The sequence below is a fragment of the Melozone crissalis genome, unplaced genomic scaffold (genome assembly GCF_028551555.1).
Source record: "Melozone crissalis strain CALT ecotype California unplaced genomic scaffold, PUWL_Pcris_2 ptg000007l_1, whole genome shotgun sequence".
NCBI classification, from domain to species: Eukaryota; Metazoa; Chordata; class Aves; order Passeriformes; family Passerellidae; genus Melozone; species Melozone crissalis.
In genome coordinates this window covers 16,544,861-16,567,478 of record NW_026535785.1, presented here as the reverse complement: position 1 = coordinate 16,567,478, position 22,618 = coordinate 16,544,861, and the positions used below count along the sequence as shown (strand labels likewise).

General features: G+C 51.0%; 1 protein-coding gene across 1 annotated transcript; it reads right to left on the bottom strand.

Annotated features, from left to right (window-relative positions):
* Positions 1–498: 498 nt before the first annotated feature.
* On the bottom strand, positions 499–20,036 carry LOC128951048 (hydrocephalus-inducing protein homolog). Its single transcript, XM_054296204.1, has 22 exons — positions 19,968–20,036; positions 18,743–18,868; positions 18,371–18,490; positions 18,102–18,236; positions 17,712–17,911; positions 15,740–15,864; positions 14,968–15,169; positions 14,374–14,557; positions 13,918–14,017; positions 13,305–13,423; positions 12,044–12,267; positions 11,240–11,307; positions 10,285–10,520; positions 9,444–9,544; positions 8,158–8,293; positions 7,546–7,710; positions 5,201–5,353; positions 3,105–3,343; positions 2,504–2,759; positions 1,370–1,513; positions 1,059–1,202; positions 499–516 (listed from the first exon to the last, which is right to left on the bottom strand). Exons 1-22 carry the CDS (start codon positions 20,034–20,036, stop codon positions 499–501), a joined length of 3,264 nt encoding a protein of 1,087 aa, XP_054152179.1.
* Between the last annotated feature and the right edge of the window lie 2,582 nt (positions 20,037–22,618).

The window sequence follows — 22,618 nt, the reverse complement described above, 5'->3', positions numbered from 1 at the left end:
GGAGTATCTCCGTAGAAACACTCTCCTCTTCTTTGAAAACCGTGGCTTGAATTTAGGTGGTGAAGGGATGAACCTGGAAAATAACATAACTGTGATGGTGGGCCTGTAGTGGGGGAGAGAGGTGCCTGCAAGAGCAGCTCCTCACTGCGCTGCAGCCCCTGGCTGGGTGCTGGTGTGCTGAGCTCAGTGACAGCCACTCAGAGCCAGGCTGGAGCAGCTCCATGCTGGGAGCAGCACGGGGGTGATGATGCTCATACCTGATGGTGTTCACCTGGCTGTCTGTCAGGAATGACCAGTGGTAGTTGACAGGGAGTGGGCTGCAGTTGGTCATCTCCATATTCAACTCTTGTTCAGTGTCATTTATGATGCAGCCAAAGTCCACGGCCTTGGTGGGGAGGTGGAGATTTGGGAAGTAGACTTCCCCCCGAAGAGGGATCTTCTCCACATGAGGATGCTCCATGAAGCTCACCCTGAGAACCTTCTTTATCACCCAGCTGATCAGATTGTTCTTATAAGCTGGGTTAAAGCGGATGCAGAGATGAAGTTCCTTCCCTACACCCACTGTCAAAGGCTGCAAGGAGATGAGCAGTAATTAATCACCTGTGGGATGATGTCCCAAGGCCTGACAGCAGCAAACAGTAAATGCTCCAAGTGAGCCCAGCATGGGCTCCTCAGTTCATGGTTCATCTCTCTACAGCAGGGGTCTGACTGCAGGCACCACAGTCCAGTCCAGGATCCCTCAGGCTCCCGTTGCTGTGCTCAGCCCCAGTCCAAGGGGGTGGCTGCTGGAGAGCTGGCATGCTTTCCAGGAGACACCTTTACTGCATGGCTTGCCTCAATCTGCTTTCCCGCTCCCCTCTCCTCATGTTTTAGAGCCAGCATGGATGTTACCAATTCAGATAAGATTTTGATTCCTTCAGCAGCTCTGCTGATTCAGTTCAGGCCAATCCACTGCTGACACTACAGAATGAGCTTCTCAACTTGAGGAGCTCCCAGCAGAAGTGCAGCACCACATCCCTCCTCCTCAAACCCCACTGCACAAGCCCACAGAGGCTCACCTTGCAATTTGCAGGGAGGGGCTTCCGGTTCACATTGCAGACCAGGAAGGGCTGCTCCAAGTCCAGCACCACGCTGAATGGCAGGGAGCTGGTGTTTTTTAATGTCAGCGGCTGGTACTGCAGTTTCAGGACATCACTGGGTTTCTACAGAAACAGGAGACAAGGGAACACAACCTCAAGTGCCATAGACCTCCTTCCCTTTCCAATGCATTTCACATTTTTCAGCCCCAAAAGTGCATATATTTCTATTTACTTCCAGCCAATTTAAGAGTTACACCTTTTAATGCCAGGATGCAATGGGGTGACTTTACCTTTTCCACACGGAAAGCGATGGCTCTGGGGGACATTTGCACTGCAGGGCAGATGAAGTTGCAGATGACATCCGTTTGCAGGATCTGTTTCTTTGCTGTCTCTTTCCCCACCACAGCGTGGCACAGCAGCCGCTCCTTCACCTCCTGCACACAAAATTCCCTTGTGTCCCAGTGTGTGCTGGCAGGCCCTACACCCCACACTGCCTTGCCACCCACCCATGGGCCCCATTCCTGCCACTTGTTATTAGGGACTGAAATTAGTCTCTGCTCTCCTCAACAGCTCTCTTTTCTTTCTGTGCTGCCATCTATTTATTCTAAATATCTCTGCCCAGGGGTCCTGGAGCCAGGGAATGCATACCAGACTTAGCTGGCAGCTTCTCTGCAGAGTTTCATTTCCCCTGGAAAGAACAGTCCAGGTAGGAGAACACTCCCAGACTCTGCTAAAATCTCCCCCTCTGAGTTGCTCTCCAGGGGTGCTGCAGAACCTGGCTGTCCCTGGGACACCAGGGCTGGCTGAGAGACTGGGGCAAGCAGTGATAGAAAAGTTGACCAAAGTCAAATTGTCAATTCTGATGATCCCTGTGAACAGTTTCCTGCCTGGATGGACATTGCACTGATCATTAGAGCTAGCACACTATGTTTTCCCCCTCCAGGACTGATAACTAGAGCAGCCCTGTGCCCAGGTTTGTCTTCAGAGGAAAAGCAATGCTGCTCCCAGATGCTCCTGCTATTCCCAGGGCATTTGTTTTACTGCCTGGGTAAAGGGTTTTTCCCTCAGAAAAAGCACTTGACAGTAGTTTAATTTGCTTCCTGCCTGGGCTTCTAGCCTAAGTGCAACTTCTTTTCTCTGCTCTCCCTTTCTGCCTCAGCACATGACACAGGTAAGCCCTGTTTGCCTAAAGGAGCAGTACTTCCTTCAGTCTGTATTTTGGGATCAGCAAGTTGGGTTTATGGTAGCTAGGGAAACACAAAAGAGCCTTTACAACTGATGGTGGCCAGCAAGGAAAGCAACTGGCCTTGAAACAGTTTCTTGAAGTCACTTGCTCCTTGTGCCAGGCCAGTGTCAAGGGGCTGCAGAAGAAGCTGCAGTGGAGGGGATCTGATGGGAAGGCTCAGCCCTGGGCAGGGCCTCACCTGGACAGTGCTGGAGCAGCCTTCCAGCACCATGTCCACAGTCTGGCCCGGCCTCAGGTCCACCTGCACTGGGCACAGCTTGAACACGGGGCTGCCAGGCCTGGGCATGGGGGGAGCCCCTTTGCCCTGGGTGCCCGCGGGGGCCGGGGCCCGAGCGCTGCGGCGGAAGGTGCGGAACCCTTCCGTGCTCCAGTAGAGCCGCTGCGTGCGGCGGCCTCTGTTCGTCAGCTGGAAGTGGTAAAAGCAGCGACTAAAGCTGCAAGAGAAGAGAGATGGAAAATGTCACGGGAGCTGCTATTTCCCTGGCATCACTCAGCTTCAGCTTCACCCTGATGGCATTCCCTGACTGCGCACTCTGCAATAAAACCTCTGCCCAAAAGGCTGCCCAGGCTCAAAGCTTCAGTCCTGCCAGATCTTCCAGCTTTTCCATTTCTGTGGCTTTCCAGGATATCTTGATATTTGACATATTTCTAAATAATTCCTGTGGTTTCATGGAAACAGAGCTGGGATCTTGAGTACTGAAGATCTAGCCTGAAGGGCTATGGAAAAATTGTTCCTTGCTGAACACACAGGAGATGTGGAAGTTTCTAGAGTCTCCTACCTGAAGCAGGACTTCAAGTCGAGCTTTGGAACGAGAGGTTTGTCCGTGACAACTGTGGTGCCAATGCCCACAGCCTGGAGAGAGATGATGGTCACAGGGTTGTTCTCAATTAACACCTTCACCTTCTCCTGGAATTTCACTGTGTCATTCAGGTTAGCTACGATAGCCACGGACACCTCAGAACGTGGGGGGACCACTCCTTTGCTGGGCTCAATCCTCCAGCAGGAACGTTCCACAGCCTGCAGGAAAAGCCAAACACAAAGTTAGATGGAAGCCATGGACCTCGCTCTGCTGTGAGGTGCAGAAAACGGGAAGGCTAAAGAGATGAGTATAAAAACCATAAACGTTTAATTTCCCTAAATGTAAGCTATGGTGTCCAGCACAGCAACTCCCCAAGAGCTTATACAACCTGTATTTTACCTTCCTTTAACATACTCGGGTCATTAGCCCTGTTTTGCTCAACCCAAGGGAAGCTCCTCCTCAGGAGAAGGTAATTCCCCCTGCTGGCTCTCTTTGGAATGCTTGCCAAGGAAAGCTGTTTACTCCCTGCTGGCTTCCTGGCAGCGGAGCTGGGTGTGCACAAAGGCTTATGGCTGGAGGAAGGCAGGACTGCTCAAATCCCAGCCCAGCAGCCACACAGCTGGAGGACACTGCTGAGAGCCTGTAGAATCACTCTGCAAAGCCAGCTGAGCAAAATCCCAAATCTCCTTTCCCAAGGGGCCATCAGTGCTTCTCAACACCCCTAAAGGACTGAAGCCCTCACTCCCCACCAATCATCAGCTGTAGGGAGGTGCCCCAGGGCCCTCTGCTTTGGAAAAGTCACCTCTAAGTGCTTATAGCAGAGCAGGAAAGCAGGAAGCAGAAAGAAAACTGGACAACATGTGCTCTGTGGGCATGGCCCACTCTTCCCAAGAGCTCTTGTCATCTGCTTTCTCATGGACTTCATGGACTGAGCAAGGGAGCTGGAAGGTGCCCAAAGGAGGGGGAAAGGCCTTGCACCAGCACAGCTGTACAGACACAGCTCTGCAGGTCTGGCCCTGGCAGGAGCATGTGAAACCCAGCCTTTACACACCATGAGCACCCAGCCAAGGTGCACTGCTCCCTGCAGAGGCTGAAAGCAGAACTCCATTGTGGAGTCAGGAAAAACTGCCCTGCCAGTCCTCCACTTTCAGATAATGTTTAACTCCTAAACAGCTGGAAAAGCAGCAAGAGGAAAATTCACGCCCCTCCTCCTTGGCCCAGGAGGCTGAGCCTGAACTCTCGCACAACACCTGATGATTTATCCACAAATACAAACAAGTCCACTTGATCAGGATTGGCTTTAACCAGCTCCAGAAGTTGAACTCATCCAATACACAGAAAATCAAATCTCTTTTCAAAGCTTTTTTCAAGCCTTCCACAGATGCCCCCTCCAGCAGGGAGCACATCCCACTCAGCCCCAAGCCACGTACCCTTCCTGGCTGCTCCTCCTGCCAGAGGAGCAGCTGCAGCTCCAGCCCTGCAGCTTGTCCCCCTGTGTAACCTCCAGGAATGAAACAACCTTCTCTGCAGGTGATCTCCAGAGCCATTCTGCAGTGCTACAGAGACCACAGGCTCTGGGGGTGCACAACCCTCACAGGTGCATTTGTTTGCAACAGCACCACTGGTTTGACCCACAGGAGTTGTGAAACTTGCCTCCTCGTGAGCAGTTTGAGGGCAGATCTCACACCCTGCTTTCTGCCATTAACACAAGTCTGGCACAAACAAATGCAGATGGAATGGGGAGTCCATGGGGAAATCCATGCCCTCTTAGGAGCAAAGGGCCACAGGCTTCTCTTGATCTCAGAGCTCCAAAAACATGACTTGCACAGCTCAGTATTTTCCATAAAATAAAGAGAGAACTTGCAAACATGATCCAGACTCATTTCTGCTCCAGTCTCTCTGCAAACTATTTCACAGAGGCGTGCCTGAGATCCTGGCTCCTCTTGCTTGCACTTGGATGGAATATCTTTCTTCCACTCACACAGAACAATACAGAAACACTACATACAAAAAACAAGTCAAGGGCTGCTGGTAACCAGCACCTGTCCCTGGAAAACAGCCCCACAAACACTTACCAGCTCCACCTGGAAGGTTGCAGGAATCTCACACTGATTGGCGAGGTGGAGAGTTTTGGAACAATCCTCTAGGACTGGGATAGAGCCGAAGTTTATCTCCCTGGGATGGACATAGACAACGGGGCCCTGGCCAACGCACTCTAAACGGATTTCCTGTTCCAGGAAGAAGGTAGGAAAGGTCAAAAAAAAGATGCAACAAAGGCAGTTTTAAAAAAAACAGCCAGCTCTAAGAGCATTCCTAGATTGGGGCCAATGATGGCCTTTGGAAGTTGTCAGTGGTGCAGACTGAAACAGAAGGCCTGGAGCAAGTGTGGGGTCTGCAGAGATCCCACCTGAAAGCCACAAGCCCCCATCATCAGAGGACAAAGCACTTCTGTTTGCCCTGCTTGCTTCTTCACACCTCTTCCACATGGCTCTTTCCTTTACCTCCTGCCTGCTTCATTCAAATGCTCCGCCTTGGCCCAAAGCACCTTCCCAACTTTTGCTGCTGCACAGCCATCCTTGAACACTAAGTTCTTTACAATTCAAAAAGCTGCACTGGTGAAAGCAGCACGAGCCAGAAGCAAGGCAGGCTCTTCAGAGTGGAGATGAGGCAAGTTAGCTGCCTTCAATTTGTGCTGATGTGTAATCTTCATATATATGAGTAAGGGGCATCAATTAGTAGTTGCATCATTCAAGCAGTATTTTGTCCTTAAAAAAAAGTCTGAACTGACTTCATAGTCTGAAACTCAAAAGGATTGTTCTTGCAGAAATGGCACAGATGGTGGGACAAGGAAAATGGATCCCTTTGCTAAACTACCTGCTCACACCAGTGGAAACCAGGACAATTTATTCAGTCTTGTTGTATTTCACTGGTCCTAAATACCCCAACTCTTACACAAGAATTAAATGCATACAACTCACAACACGAACAAGATTCGCTGGAGGGCTTGGAGTATGATTTAACCACAGAAGAAACCAGCCTCTATGATGTAAAACCTTTTGTGATGTCTGACTTGAGGGAATGGCATTGACAGCTGCCAGAATTACCTTCAGTCAGAAGGAGCAGCATCCAGAAATGCACATCCCTTTGGGACATGCATGCCTGTGCAAAGAAGAGCCAGAAACTATGTACCATGGCTGGTACCTCAAGAATAAGGAACTAAAGCCCTGCATGATGAGGGATCTTGTATTCCTCTGGGAGAAGGGAGGCCCAGGGGGCTGCAGCCTGGCTCATACTGCCCAAGGCTCCCTGGAGGAAGAAGCTGGAGGGAGGAGCTGTGCCTCACCAGCTGGCTTTGCTTCTAGGTGACAATGGGATAGAAGCAGCAGAGGCAGGGTGGAGCCCTTTGGAGATGAGCAGAGTAGCACCTGGAGGATGCCTGACCCAGCTTCAGTTGGGGTGTGACAATGGGACAGATCCTCACTGAGGAAAAGGCTTATAAAAACACACAAGCCCTTCATCTACAGGATTCTTAAAAGGGACAAGAGCAGTCCTGCTCAGCAGTGTCACAGGCAGTGTGACACACAGGAGGGAGAATAAAAGCAGACAGCAGCTTTGTCTTCAGTGTTGCTGCTACACACACACATCCACATCCTGCAGCACTGCTGCCTTTGTGGGGTGCTCATGGCACAAAGCAGACTGTGGAGGGATGAAGAGCATCCATGTCTGGCAGACTGGGCCTGTATTTTGTAGTCACTTGCTGTTATGATATGTGCCTCTTTTAGGAGCTCTTTTAGAATCTTCTTTACAATCCTTAGAATCTTCTTCAGAATCTTCAGAGTCCTCTTTTAGGAGGCTTTAGTTCGGGAAATTGCTTGCCTTATCCATTTCCAAACTTGGTGGAAAAAACAAGCAAAGCCTGTGCTCCAGATGCAAGTTGTGTGGGCATTCATTTGGTTTTGGCTGGGCTTTTCTTGAGGAGATATGCTGGGTATTTCTCAGGCCTGAGGGACCTGGCTTTCAGAGAAGCCTCAGTCCAGCTCTGCACAAAACATTCCTTTAGCAAACAGTGCTTGCTTTAGCAGGATTCAGGGATGTGATGCTGAACAGCTGTAATGAAGCAGCACTTGTGTTCATCTGATAACATGGTAGAGTATGAGACCCAGGGACTGGTTTGGGTCTCAGCCTGGGCTTGTTATCCCGTCTCCCAGATTTGTAACTCTATGCTGGGTCAGGCACTCAGATTGCCACCTGTGAGGCTTCCACTCTTCCTCTTTCCTAGGCATGAGCTGCTGCTTGTGCCACCAGTCCCCTCTGTCCTTGTCCACACCAGCCATAAATCACAAGCTCCTGGAAGAATCCCTGTGCAGTTTAACCCCACTGGGAGGAGTTGCTCAAGGCACACAAGTCCCCTTGCTCTCACCAGTGGGGATTCTGGTCTTCCAAACATGGCCAGCTTGGCAGTGAGGCTGCACTTTCCCAGCAACTGGGCCTGGAGTGTAATTGGGATCTGCACCGAGCTGTGAGCCTCGATAATCCCAGAGGGTGCAAGGCTGTAGTACCACGCAGCAGCCTCCTCCTTGTGTTCCTGGCAGGGACAGAATCAAAGGCATCTTCAGAACTGAGGAAACTTTAAACTCCTTAACCTCTACCACAAGTGCAACTCCCACACGCTCGTAAAAATTCTCAGGAGAAAGCAAGAAGGCAAAAACCAAGATGCAAGGTGTAGGTGCTCAGCATCCCCAGGGGTCCAAAAGCTGCTGCATCCACAAACACTCCCTTGGCTGCTGACAGCTTCCTTGCATCAGATTTTCACAGCCCTCGAAGCTCTGCCACTTGAAAACTAGTCAAGGACTAGACTCTAAACACCTTCCTCAAGATGTTAAACTGCTTCCTAAAGTTTGTATTTAGGTTCCTGTTCTCAGAAAACCTTTAGCTTTGAATAGAAACCAGCAAGGTCTTATCCAAACCCATTTATTCCCCTAATAACCCCCCCAGTAACATTTGAGGGGAGGAGATGGATGCAAGGCCAAACCTGAGGGAGAAGACAGTAGCAGCCAGGGAAGTCACTGTCATTCACCAGGGTCACCTTCTCATCATAGAGCACCTTCAAGCAGCAGTGCCCCAGTTCCACGACAGGGTTGAGCACTCGCAGTGTAGGAACGATGCACCTGGGCAAAGAAATGACCCCAGGGGAATGAGAGACACTGGGAGCATGGAGAACTTTTGTCCTCCAAGAGCATACAAGGGAGTGTAAGGTATTTGCAAATCTAACAGAGTAGAGTAGTAGAGCAGTCCTACAGTAGTCCAGAGCTGTCTTAGCAGTGTTGCCCCTTCTCTGCCCAAGGATACTTGCAAGGGCTCCTGTAACAGTGCCAGTGGTCCCTGAGCTCTGGGGGAGCCTTTCCAGTGAGGACCAGTGCCCACCAAGGCTCAAGGAACACAAGACTCCAGTGTATCAGTGATAATGACTCCCTTTTCTCCTCCAGCACTGTTGTCCTGCCTGAAAACTGAATCATCTCTTCCAGCGGTGGAGGGCACAAGGCCCACAGTGCAGCTGATCAACTTCTTCCAGTTCCTAGAGCTCCCTCAATTCCTTCCCCCATGGATCTCTACACTGACTGTCCCCATTTGTGCTTGCTTTACAAAAGGGCAGCCCAGGCACTGACTGGATGGCTCTGCCTGGGAGAGGGAACAGCACCAGGGAACTGCATCCCTCTTGGCACTAAACTGACACCCACAGCAGCACAGCAGGGTGAAATTCTGCTGCAGCAAGAACAACTTTTGGTCTCAGCTCTGAGAACATGACTCAATAGAGCCAGAGGGAAGCAGTGAAAGCTGAGGTGACCTGCCACATCAAGGACTACAGTCCTCTTTGTAAGGCCTTTTGCTCTCCCCACTCCTGCCTGGAGCCTCTTCCCCACTGCACATGTACTGCTGAAGGGACCCAGACCCCAGCTCTCAGCAGGCTGCTCACTGTGTTCCAAACCACTGCTGCAGGGTGGTCACAAGCCAGCATAAGTTCACCACTTGCAGGAAGAAGGGCAGGCAAGCCTTTGGAAATTTGTTCCAGCTCAAGCACCAAAGCCCAGGCCAACAATTAATGTTATTCCTTCTCCCTTTAGAAAAAGGCCTAGGGCCATGGCTGGCTGTGAGCAGGGGGGTATCTCACTAAGGGCTGCTTTCCTGGCACTGTTCTCATGTCTAGATGGGCAGATCCAGCTCATGAAGCAGCACTGCTCCTTTGGAGCTGCAGCCAGGCAGTGTGCTGGTGCTGGATGCACGAGCAAAGACAAGCAGGTGCAGGAAAGGTGTTGGTACCTGGCTGTGAGGGGCAGTGCAAACACCTTCCTGCCAACATCTTCCGCGTCCAGCACCAGCTCCAGATTGTAGTCCCCAACAGTGTTGGGACACAGGGTGACCTGGCAGAAAAGAAATGAAGTGCAGCAAGTATTTGCTAACTCCCAAAATTCTCATTACCCATGTGTGCTGTCCTCCAGCTCTTGTTCCATGGTAGACAAAGGGAGAATTGTCCTTTAATTCTTCTGCTGGTCCATAAGTAGAGCAGCAGTCTTTGAGAGTAAAAAAAGCCCTCTGGCAATATGAGATTTGCTAAAGGGACTAATTTTTCACCTGACTACAATGACATAAATGCAGAAGAAGTCTGTTGTCTTGAATGGAACAAGTCCAGCCTTATAGCAGGAAGCTGAGGGCAGAGTGTGGCCCAGCACATGCTGGGCAGTTTGTGGCTGCAGAGTATTTTCTGTCCCCACTGAAGATTCCTGCAGTGAATACAACTCATCTGCTGCCCAGGAGATGAGAAACAAGACCAGGAAGAAAAGAAAACTGCTTTCCACAATGATATCTCTCTCTTTAACAGCAACTTTCTGTTTTCATCCTTCCTCTGCCCACTTGCAATCAAATAAATTGTTCTCAAAAACACAAGAATGGCTTCAGGACTTGACCATATGGTATTGATCTCAGTGCAGGATTTTGGAAACAAAACAGTGCTCCCTGAGGAACATCCTGGGTAACCCAGCTAGCAGAGGCCTCCCAGCAGTGCAGATCTCTCACTCCCAGGATGCTCAAAGCTGGCACCAGAGCTAAAGCCCTCCCACACTCCAGTGAAGCCTCAGCCCCAGCAGCTGGACTCTTCCCATACCTTGATATCCTGGGATCCCAGGGCACGGACGGTCCCGCTGGGGGGATTGATGGTAAATTCCTGTGGCTTTATCAGAACTTGAACTTCCTTCCTCCACAACTGGCTGCTGGGTTTTCCTATCTGAGTAGTGCTGCTAACACTGGGCACTCCCAAGCCATCCCCAGGAATGTAGAGGGAGAAGCCCATGGGTGTCAGGGAGGTGTTAAACAGGCAACACTTCAAGGTGTGAGGAAAACCTAAGAAAATGACACAAATCCCCATTTAGGCATCAATACCTCGTGATTCCTGGTGTGAATATCCTGCTGGTAGGATAAAACTGTGCTTGGATTTTACTTCTTTGTTATCTGAACTACAGCTCATTGTAGTGGATCTACGGCTTGGCTGGCCAGCTATGTGTGGAGCAGACATCTCCCAGCCTGCTTACCAAGAGTCATTTAAACCCAGATGGGGAGGAAAAACCAACTGCAGGCACAGCCCAGGGCTTCTCCATGCCCATCAACAGTGACTGCAGCAGGGAGGCAGGAGAGGCACAAAAAGGATGTCACGCTCTCAAATGCCACTGAGGTAACACATGCAGACAACATTCAGCAGCACAGTTTAAAGAAACAAAGATAAAAGAGCTGCCCCCAGCTGAAGAAACCTTAGGAATGAAATCAGATTAAGCAGGATGAATCTATTACAGAACCATATTCCTGCCTGGTGCCTTTCGTTATTGTGCCACTTACTAAAAGGGAAACAAGAAGTGGCCAAACAGTGATGCTGACTTTTTATTCCTTTGGTCCTGTTGGATCTCATGATGGCAAAAGGGTACCTGAGGCACCAGCAGCCCTGGAATGAACACCCTGAAGAGGCTGTGGTGGAGGAACACGAGTGATGAATGCTCTTATGTTCAAGGGCTCCATTTCAGCACCACAGCAAGCTCTGACACTGTGGTGCCAGCCCAGGGCACACTCACCAAAGGCGATGTCACCGAAGTGCAGGGCGGGCACATCAAAATGGAAAGTGGGTCCCATCACAGAGCCCCTGCAGGGACAAAGGCAGGGAGGCAGTGCCTCTGTTAAAGGCAATCACAAAGGGTTCGGGTGTCCTTAGGGAGAGGGTGGATAAATGCTGCTGTCAGAGCCACCCTGGGTTTCAAATCACCCCAGCACCCTGTGCTCAGCACAGCACCCACGGGGGCAGGAGGCAGCCAAAGCAAAGTGCTCAGCAGCTGACAGATGCCCCAGTCCTTGGCACAGTTCCTGCTGCACAGTTCCTGACTCCCACATCAGCCCTTTGCTGGCTGTGCAAAGGAGGCACCAGAGCCCTCTGTGCACAGGAGCTGGGAGCACAGCTTGTCCCCACAGCATGGCTGGGAGAGGGGAGCTGAGGCTGCTGCTGCCCATCTGGCAGGGATTATGAACAGGAGTTTTTACAAACACTTCTGCTGCTGCAGAATCACCCAGGCTGGTCCATCTCAAAGCCCTGCGGGCCTTGCTTGGTGTTCAGGTGGGACATCCCAGAGCAGCTGCTGCCCAAAGCTGATCCATCCCACTGCCTGCAACAGCCTAAGCAGGAGCCATCCCCGCAGGGAGGAGTCATTGCAGCTCCTGGGTACCACACAGGGCAGCAGGCAGCCTCACGCTAAAGGGATGCCAGAGCCAGAGCCACCTCAGGCAACACCTTTTTTCTCTGCTCCACCACAAAATGAGGCAGATGGAAGATGATTACCCAGAGACAGCTACAGATGTGCCCAACAAGCTCCCAAAGCCCTCCTCACCTGACAGTGAAGATCACAGGCTTAGGGGATTCAGCCACATGGAAGCAGAATTGTTCCTCAAACTCCCCCCGGATGGTGGGACAGAAGGAGACCCGGATGGCCTGGAGCTTCTCTGGTGCCACGATGCCCTCCTGGGGCAGGAAGGTGAAGCAGGAGCCCATGGCTGTGGTTGGAGGGATGAGTTTGAAGGGAGCCTCAATAGGCCCCTTGTTGATCAGGTATGCCTGCAGCAGCAGAAAAGCAAAGTGGAAATACATGAGGAATGTTCCTTTCCTACAGAAGTCTGAGTCACTTTCAGATTAAACTATTAACACCAGTAAAAGACAGAAGATGCCTTGTGCTGCTGCATGGCAGAAGCCAAAAATACAACTGTGAAATACAGCTTTGTATAGCTTTGGGTGTTTCATTCAAAGCAGTGATAACTTCACATAACCAGAGCCCCTCTGGGGTTTTCCCACTGGCAGAGACAGTCCAGTTTGACCTGCAGCACAGAGGGGCTGCTCAGCATCACCCAGTTCATTCACACCTGGCCCTAAGAGCAGCACTGGGCATCACAGCATTACAGTGACATCACCACAGAGATTTCAAACGTGTCCAACCCCACCATGGGCAGGGCACGTTCAGCTTCCATTGCAGCCCAACCTGTTTACAGCAGGAGTGGGAGAAACCAGAAGCAAAGATGTAGGAAGTTCCTTGGCTTCCTGCCCAGAAACACTTTGCTCTTTCTAGAGCCAGAGGTACATCATGGCTGAAGTGTGGTGAGGGGCTGGTCAGCAAGGGAAAGCACTGCCAAGGGCTTTGACCAGCGCTGAGCCAGGAGGGTGGATGGTTTTCCTCTGACTCCCACGAATATGCAGGAGGGACATGGCTGAAAACTGTTTGCAATGGACTTGAACTCAAATGCAGCCAGTTTGTTCCAGCTGCTTTTGGACAGCCTGAGCACAAAGGTGATTTGTGTCTGGGACTGGAACAAAAGCCTCTGAACATGCAGCTTTTTGACCCAGTGTTGGTTTCATGTGCCAAGTGGTTTTGCAGGAAGCCTCCCAGCTGACCTCCAAAGAAGGCTGCCCAAAAGCAGGGCCTGGGGTCTCACGAACAACAGACACACCTTTCTGACCCCATCCAAAAGATCCAGATTCCAAGAAATCCCCCCAAAATTGACTAGCATCACAACTACCCAAGTTGCCAGGAATTCTACAGGTCCACAAGGCTCACTGCTACCCTAGGAGCCAGCAGGACCCACCCCAACCCTGCTGCTTACCTCATATCTGTGGGTTACTCTGACAAAAACCTCCCCAATGTTCAGTTCCTCAAAGTGGAAATGGACCCGGGGCCCGAGGCCTTCCCCCATGAGGAGCAGGGGCAGCCTGTTCTCACGGCCTGGGGAGAGATTTCTATTTCAGTACAGGAATTCCTTCTGCTCTCCTGCATTTTCCAGACTGCCTTAGTGCTAGTCCCTGACTCTGTGCTGCATGGGACCAGCTCCTGATGTCCCAGGAGCAGATATGGACCCTTCCCTTCCCTCAGGAGATGCATCCATACATGCATAGACACCATCCTTTCTTCTACCCTTATGTTGAGTGTGGAACTTTAGGAAATGCCAGAAATTTTGTTCTTCCTCCTTCTGAGTGCACCTCAGAGTGTTTTCCCCAAGGGAGGAGAAGCAGACTAAATACAGGCAGCATTCAGAACAGCTGAGAGGGGAAAAAATCAAAATAGAGGAGATGCCCTGGAAGCTGCAGGGACAGTGGGCATGTGCCAGCAGTGCCCTGCTGAGCACAGACCCTCCCCAGCCATGGCACAGGAGCCCAGTGATCTGGGGGAGTGTTTGCAGCTGCCTTCACTGCAGAGAGGGGCAGGGGAAGGAGCCATACCTGAGATGTCACAGTAAACTGTTCGCTCATAGACCTGGGCTGCCTGGGGCGTGAAGAACACGCTGATCTCAGCCGAGCACTTCGGCATGATCTCACCCTCCTAAAGCAGAAGGACACAGCAAAACCTTTATCTTCAGACACCACAATTCTTGTTTTCAACCACAGTCCTGTAAGCTGTTATCTAGAGCATCAGTGACAAGCAAGGAGTGAGTAACACTCATCAATAACACTGAGAACAGAGTTTGGAAGCTTTAGTCAGGCTCCTGCTGCCTGCCAGGAGCCCACAGGGCAGAAATGCTTTTTGCAACCAGCTCTCTGACCTCACCAGAATCCCAATGACTTCTCTCTTGGCGCACAAAGCCAGCTGAGGCAGGGATCAGTCAAGTGACCTTACTCAGGGATGAGGAGCAAGAGGAAGGAGAGAAGCAGGAAGGGAGGTTCTCAGCCATCATTTACCTTTGGCTCAAGGGAGAAAATGTCATCATCTAACAGCATGGGATCTCCTCTGATCTTTGCTATCTCACTCTGGAAGGTGTGGTTGAGAAGAGCAAGGCGTTCTCGGCAAGTGATGCCCACTTCACGCTCCTTCAGAAAACTATACAACTTGTGCCTTTGCTGCTGGTATATCCTGTGATACTGCCTGCAGGCATAGGAAAGACAAACCCAGCAGGTTGTTTAATAAGCCACGTCTTTGCAGAGAGAAGTGGAAGTGCAGGAGCAGCTCCACAGCAAAGGGCTGACCCTGAGCCATGGGGTCCCAAATGGATCAGAGGGTCACTTGTTCCCTCCACACTTGCAAGCTCAGGAGAGCTTTCCAAAGCCAGCAGCCCTCAACAGAGCCTTCTGGCTCAAAGCCTCTGCCACAGCTGAGGGAGAATCCACCAGCCACCTCAGGCAGCTTTTCCTGATACACAACTGCTTGGGGGAGGCAGGAGAGATGGGCTGGTTTACTTACCCAAAGCCATTTAAAAGCACCAGTACCTCCTGAAGCCATATGTTAGTTTTACCCTTGGGCAAGGAATGTCTCTGAAATGGATCTTTCAAACCCACCTCAGCCTCAGCTGCTCCTCCTGTTCCTCAGTATCCACAGCCTTCCACTGGAAGCGGGCTGTGATGTCGCTGCGGTTGTGGATGACCACAGTTGCGCTGTTTGACATGGTGATGTACGTCTTCTCCAGGGTCGCAGTATTCCTGTCCAGCTCGATGTGGGCATCCACAGCTCTGGCATGAAGGCTTGTGTGGGTGTCTTCACCTGGAACAAAGCAGAGGGGAGTCTTTTCTCACCTCACTGGCTGATGGAAGCACAAGGAACAGAGCACACCACAGGCAGCAGAAGAAAGTGTCACAGCTTTTAGCTGAACGAGCAGTTCCATGGATCAGTCCATGGATCACAAGCTGAGAGCTGCATGTGCACAGCATGACGCTGTCCTGACAACCTGCCAGCATTTCACCCTCTAGAACAGACCCCTACCAAGGCTCCCTCATTTCCAGAGCTTTCAAAGCTTCATTATTCCCAGCCAGCTCCTGGGATGCATCTGGGCTCAGACTTCAAGCTCACCATTCCTGTTGCAGGTGAGCGTTACCCAGGCGAGATGCAAACAACAAATACCAGACATGCTCTCTAGAAATGGCATTTACATGGAGCTCTACAAGGATCAAGATGACAAACTACATGACTACAAACCAGATGACTAGAAAATGAACCCTATGAAAAGTATCATCATCTCCCTCTTGAAACCCACGGCCACACCAGCCTTTCTGCTTAGAACAGGCTCTGCTCTGAGGGATGCACAGAGTGCCCTGTGCACTGCCCAGCACTCACCTGTGTCATAGTGCACAACAAGGGACCTGGAATGGTCACCAGTCTTCAGTGGCTGAAATTCCACTGCCACCTCCACGGCATCACCAACATCCAGAGTTCCCATGGCCGGAGTGACAGAGAAAGGGCTGCAACACAGAGACAGTAGGACTCTTGGTGGAGATTTGGGGACGTTAACCCTTTTGCAGTCCAGTTGTGCTCACTTGTGCAAGCAAAGAGCAAACCAACCACAGTCAGCAGAAGACAGAACAGACAGGGTCAGAAACAGCCACTGACTCTAGTGTGAGGAGATCCAGCCCTCACAAGATCCTGTGGGATGAAATGACCTCATCTCCCCCATACTCTGTATCCAGCTCTCTGCAATGAGGCTCAAGGGTCATTTGCATCTTGCTTACTCTCATCAGATATCAGCTCCCCTTACTGACAGAGCTGGGCAAAAGTTATGGCCATGGATACCAAGGACCAAGTACTCCTAACATAATTTAGAAACAGAGCTGACCAGTGAGCAAAGCTGGCAATTTTGTGACCAAGTCTCTCAAAGCACCATTCACCTGCACTTTTGGTAGATGCTGTATGCAAGGAGGCTGCAATCTGTTTCAAGTCCCATGGTACAGTTATCTGCTTCAGCCAAACGTTCTTTTGTCCACTGGTGTCTTAAATGCCATTATTAAATGATTTGATTTTGGGAGAATTGATCTCATTAAAAGCTGCCTCCCTCACCAAGGAAGACAGAAAAATTACTGCTAATTGAATTGCCTCATGTGTCCACTAACACTTACTGCAGGAAGAAACCCAAATATGATCTCATCTTAACATCTATTACTTTCAAGTGATGGTCAGTTAATGCTGACGTCTAACAGCATTAACTGTTCTAATAAATTCAGTCTGTTAGGTTACAGCAGCTCCAGCTCTGTGCTGAAAAATTCTGTCCAGAGTCAGCAGCTCACAAGCTCCATCTTTCCCTCTGTCACTGCATCTAGGCTCTATTTCATCTACTTCAAGATTTAATTCCTGAAGTTCAGAAACTCTTTAAATCCCTATCAAGCAGGATCCAACATGCTCTGTAGCACTCAACAGAACTGCTGGCAAGCACATTGTAAAGGGATACCAGACGTTATTGAGGATTTATTTTGGTGGTGACAAAACAAGATCTGGAAATCCCAGAGAAAAACCGTGCATGGATTTACAAGTTCCTGCCTACACGTTTGCCCAGTCCAAAGCAGCAGCCTGTTTGAGCAGCATCTGAGGAGCCTGGATTGGAGCTGCCAATAGCTCTGACAGGCTTTGGTGGAAACTCCTCTTGGACCCTCCTGTTTCACAGCAGAAAAGTCAATTTGCCTTTTGACCTCTGTTTTGCCAGAGAAAAAAAAAATCAAAGCCACTCAGCTGCCTGAGGTTAGACAGCAGGTCTGTGCTGCATTCCTGACCTCAGCTCCTACACCAAGACCTCTGGGATCACACAACCCTCAACACACCACCAGCCAACTGAACTGGTTTCCTTGCAGGTACGGTGTCAAAAATGCATTACCCTCTCCAGTTCAGCCAACAGGAGAAACAGTGATTGTCTTCTGAGACTGGCAGGAACAGCACAGGCTGCCCACAGCACAGCTCATGTTGGGCATCTGATGCAGGGACCACTGGAAAGCCATGTGCCTGTGGCCTCCCAGAGAATGGGTCTATTTGGCTGACAGTTGTGAGTAAGCATTTCAGAAGCTGCTTGTGCTCAGGAGGGTGCAAGCCAGCTACCAACATGTTCCAGCACCCTCCAGGAAATCTGAGACAGAGAAAGCTCAAAGGCTGCATCCTGCTAAGAACACTGAAAGCAAAACACGTTGCCATCCATCCTGCTCACTTCCAGCCAGGGCTGCAGGGCAGCAGCTCTGATGCTCTGGTTCCTTTTGCTGCTCTTTCCCAACTCTACCATCACCCTAAGGTGACAGATATCCTTTGCACAAGGACAGATGAGCTGCCTCACCTCTGGGTGCTGAGCTCGTAACAAGCAGGCCGGTTTCCAACATTGTGAACCAGCAGAGTCTTCTGGGTGCTGTACTTGACCGGACAGGTGGAGAAGTCCAGCTGGTCAGGAAAGTCCAGGATGGCTCGAGCACCAATGGCCCAAACTGGTACAATGAACTCTTCACTTTCAGTGGTGCAGAGGAGCTGGTGGAAATAATCCTGTGGCAAAAGAAACTGTCTCAGCACAGAGCCTTTATCTCCATCTTTAGCATGGGCAAAGAGTATCTCTCAGTTCTAGATCCTCTGAAACCAGAACAAGTCCTCAAAAGTCAGGCCAGATGCCCTGAATCCAGCCTTGCAGGTCCAGTTTCCACTGAAAACAGCAACCTCTTGGGCCCTCGAGACTGACCTTTTTCTGCCCAGGGGTGAAGAGGATGCGGACAGTGGTGTAGAGGCCCGGTGGCACCTTGCGGCACGCGTCATTGGGGCCCACCAGCTGGAAATAAGGTGAGCTCTTCAAGGTGACCTTCACCAAGTGAGGAACCTGCAGGACAGACATGGAATGATGGTTTTGCCACTTGTGATGGCACAGGTGGACATGCCCTGGTGCCATCCTTAACCACCCTTCTCTGCTCTCCTCTTCCAGCACAGTGTTAAACCTCCAGTCCCAGCACTCACCTTGTCCCTGTTCCTCAGAACCAGCGGCACTTCACAGACCTCACCGGGGCTGTAGTTCTGAAACACCACCTCTGGTGGGCAAGGCTGAAACGAGCGCTGCTCTGGGACAGCTGCTGAGAACTGCAGGGAGAGGCCAGAGAGAGCAGAGACAGGTTCAGCTGCTGGGAGGAAGATTCTGCTCTGATCCCCAGTGAAGTGCAGACTCCGGGTGAGCACATCTGCCCAGCCCACACTGGGCAAACAGTGGCTCCTCCACCTCTGCCCTGGGCTGACCAAAAGCTCCTGGACCAGGCTGAGCAGGCTCAAGCCAAGCTGCTCTTCTGGCATCCTCCTCAATTATCACATCAAACAGCAAGGGCAGGGAAAGGCTACCTTGTGATGGGAGGTCCCAGGCTTGTCTTGAGGCTGGACAACCTGAGGCAGACTCAGCTTCTTAGCTCTGGCCAGCCTCTGCTTGGTGCTGAGAGACATCTCCTTCTGGAAGGCAGAGGGAGTCAGCTGGAAGGCAAAAAAACAGCAAGAGTCTCAGAAATGCTCTTGCTCATGGAGGCTTTTCTTGTTCACTTACTACTGATGAATGATTTGTGATCACAGCCACTAGCACAGTTCTGGAAGCCCTGGAAGTTTCCTGCGGAAATACTTAGCACCAATGAGTTAATAATACAGAGTGGAATACACATACTCCAGCCACATGGCTGTGTCCCATGAGTCTCTCTGTGATTTGATGGGACATGGTTGGGGATTTCTGCCCTTTGGGCATTTGTTTCCTCTTACTTTTCCCTGGATTGAGGCAGTGACCTTTCAGAGAGTGGGGAGGAGCTCTCAGAACTGCCCAAACTCCATCTCTGCACAACACTCAAAACTCACAGCCAGGAGATAGCACTGCTGGCTGAGTCCAAGGGAAGCAAGCAAGAAAAGCTGTACCAAGAGTGAGGTGCACAGGAATGTGTCCAAGTTTTAGCTCACTCTGTCAATTAGCATTGGTTTTCTCTGTCTGGGCTGACAGAGCCCTGGACAGAAGAAAACAGAGGGATCTCCTTGGCAGAGCCTCAGCAGTGGGGCATCTTCAGCCAAGTGAGCTGCAGACAGCAAGGGACCTTTGTGGCCCTGGCTCCATCCAGCGCTGCCTGCAGGGCTGCATCTGTGCCCACCCAGGAGCTGGGAGAGAACAGCTGCCTTGGGAGCTCTTCCAGCTGGGACCAGCCGTGGCTCTCAAGGCTTTGGGCAGAGTTTGAGCTTTCCCCCTCACATGCCCAGGTGCCCAAGGGCAGGATGGTCAGAGCAGCACAGGTGAGTGCCCAGCCTGACAGAAGGAATGGCTGTGGCAAAGGGGAATGAAAGAAGCCCATGCTCAGGGCTTCAGCTGTACATTGGTTTCACTTGGCTCTGCTGGCACAGCCAGGCAAGGCGCTGGGCTGTCCCTGACACATCCCACAGTGTTCCCTACTGCACCAGGACAGCCCCCAGCAACAGGAGCACGGCACAAAGGGCTGGGGAGGGGCTCTGCAGCTTCACAGCACTGCTGGACAACAGGGGCAGGGAGAGCAGGGACAGCAGGGCAGTTTCCAGCCTTAACACAGCCCCAGGGGCTACTCACAGAATCAGCCTTCAGTCTTTCCCTGAGCAAAATACGAGGTGTTGGTGTCTTTGGCACTCCAGAAGCCATTGAGAAGGGATGATGTCACAGAGGAGTGACAACGCCTCAACAGAACTGGAAGGAACAACAAGGGAACTCTGAAAATCCAGAACCCAATTCATGGCAGACTCAAGGGATGTACTGGTGCTAAAGGTTTTATATGATTTGAAAGCAGCTAAGTGCTCATTAGGCAGAAGTAGCTAGTGTTGTTAGGCCTCAAGTTGGACTTTATTGCAACTATATGGGTACCTTGGCAATTTAAAGATTGATTGTACTGAAACCTGGAGCTAAAATGCTGAACATTAATAATGCTTAGAACAAACAAAACTGTAGCTTAAATATTATTTAAAAACATCTTGAATGGACTTTCTCTTCTTTAGGCTAAATGACCTCTGCTCTCTCAGCTGCTCCTCACAGGACTTGTGAGAGACTAGAATGTTATGGCTAATGCCTTAAATATTGCTATAAAGGACTTTTTGCCCATTGTGACAGAATTGAATAAAGAAGCTGAGACCCCCCCAAATGCACCCTTCCCTGAAAATGCCTCCTGACTGGAACTTGGCACTGGGAGTTAAGCTGCCTAAGGGAACTTGAGGCAAAATAAATGTGACACTATTGTCCTGTTAGCTCAGGTCTGGGGAGAAGTGAACAAGGCTGAGGGAGAAAAATATATCCCCACTAAAGTCAAATCCAGCAGCTGTCCTGAAAATCAGCTCTCTCTGCCTTCAGGCTGGGGGAGTCATAGCCACAGACTCGTCTGCTGAGGCCAGGTTTGCACACAAACTTCCCATCAACAGAGGGGGAAGGAGGAAATTTTGGGGGTGAAACACAACCTCTGGTAAGGGGCAGTGGACACCCATCCTCCCTCAGACAAACTGGCTCAGCTCTAAAACCCCCCAGCCCCAGAAGGCCACATCCAGGGGACATTCCCATGAGGGGCAGCTGAGGGGGTGTCATAACCCAGCAAAGACCTCCAAAGTGCCCCCAGAGCCATTCCTGAGGCCTTGCACCAGATGACTGCATGGCATGCAGAGAAACACAACAGATCTGAAAATCCACAACCCAATTCATGGCAGACTCAAAGGACATACTGGTGCTAAAGATTTTATATTATTAGAGAGTAGTATAAGAGACAGAGCCAAACTTGCCCCATCCCAGGGAGGTACCTGGGCAGTCCCACCTTGCCAAATCTGCATTAATCCATTGGAGTCTCAGATTTTGTGAGACCTCACCACAAAGAAGACCAGAAGAGGACTGAATGGGATGGGACGGGATCCATGGAATGGTGATATTTTCTACTAAATCTGTCTCTGTCACTCTATTCCCTCCTTCCCAGCTCCCTTCCCCCCCCCCCCCCCCTTTTCTATTTCTTTCTCCCTCTCTCTTCCTCACATTTACTGTTCCATAAAATCCAAACTATTGACTTTGGCACATGGTCTCGTTTTGCACCTTAATCCAGGGGCATCTCCTTAATAATTTTAATAACCAGATTCATAACAACCCACTGAAACTTGAACATAACTCATTCACCTATAAGTAGTTTAAATACATACTATAGGAAAAAATGTATAGACTAGTATATTTAGGAAATGTTGCATTTTTTCGGTGAGAAAAAAGCACCATCAGCAGACCATGTATTGTTCATCCCCTCAGCTGTACATGCCACCGCACTGAAGACTGGCATTATCCCATCCTTTATTTCCCTTTGGCATTCTCTTTCAGAGCACAGATGTGACAAAACCAGAAAGTACAACTTGAGTCAATCTTTACCTTCAAACGAAATTCAGGACTCTCTGGCAGAAACCAAGGTTCTGCAAGTTTAGGAGTCCCTCGCAGAGCAATGTTTTGCGTGTTGTCGCTCACAGACAGCACTGTTCCGCGAACAACTCCGCTGGCAGTGGCCGAGTGCCGCAGGCTGAGCGCACCGGGTGCGAATGAGCATCAGGGCGGCTGCGGGCGCTGAGGCCGCGGCGCCGTCACAGACGCTGAGGGCCCGAGCGCGGTTACCGGGCAACCGCGGCACCGAGCCTGGGGCCGGGCCGGGCCGCGCTGCTGTGCGCAGGACATTGGCACTTTGGCTGCTGACTTGACTTTAGTGCTTTCTGCAGAGTCTTTCTGTATTTATGAAAGTTTAAAATGTGGTGATAAAGACACCTTTGGCAGGTCTATACCCTGCTCTTTGTATAGCACTAGGATGCTACCCTGGCTGGAGCCCCAGCAGGGGCTGAGGGAGCTGGGAAGGGGCTCAGCCTGGAGCAAAGGAGGCTCAGGGGGCCCTTGTGGCTCTGCACAACTCCCTGCCAGGAGGGGACAGCCGGAGGGTCGGGCTGTGCTCCCAGGAACAGGGACAGGAGCAGAGGGAACGGCCTCAGGCTGGGCTCAGGGTGGGCACCAGCAGGGATTTGCCCATGGAAAGGCTGCTCAGGCCTTGGCAGGGGCTGCCCAGGGAGCTTTGGAGTGCCCATCCCTGCAGGTGGCCCAGGAAGGGCTGGAGGTGGCACTCAGGGCTCTGGGCTGGGGACAAGGTGGGCATCGGGCACAGCTGGGACTCCATGGTCTCAGGGAGCTTTCCCAACCTTGATGATTCTATGATTCTATGATTCTATGAAGGA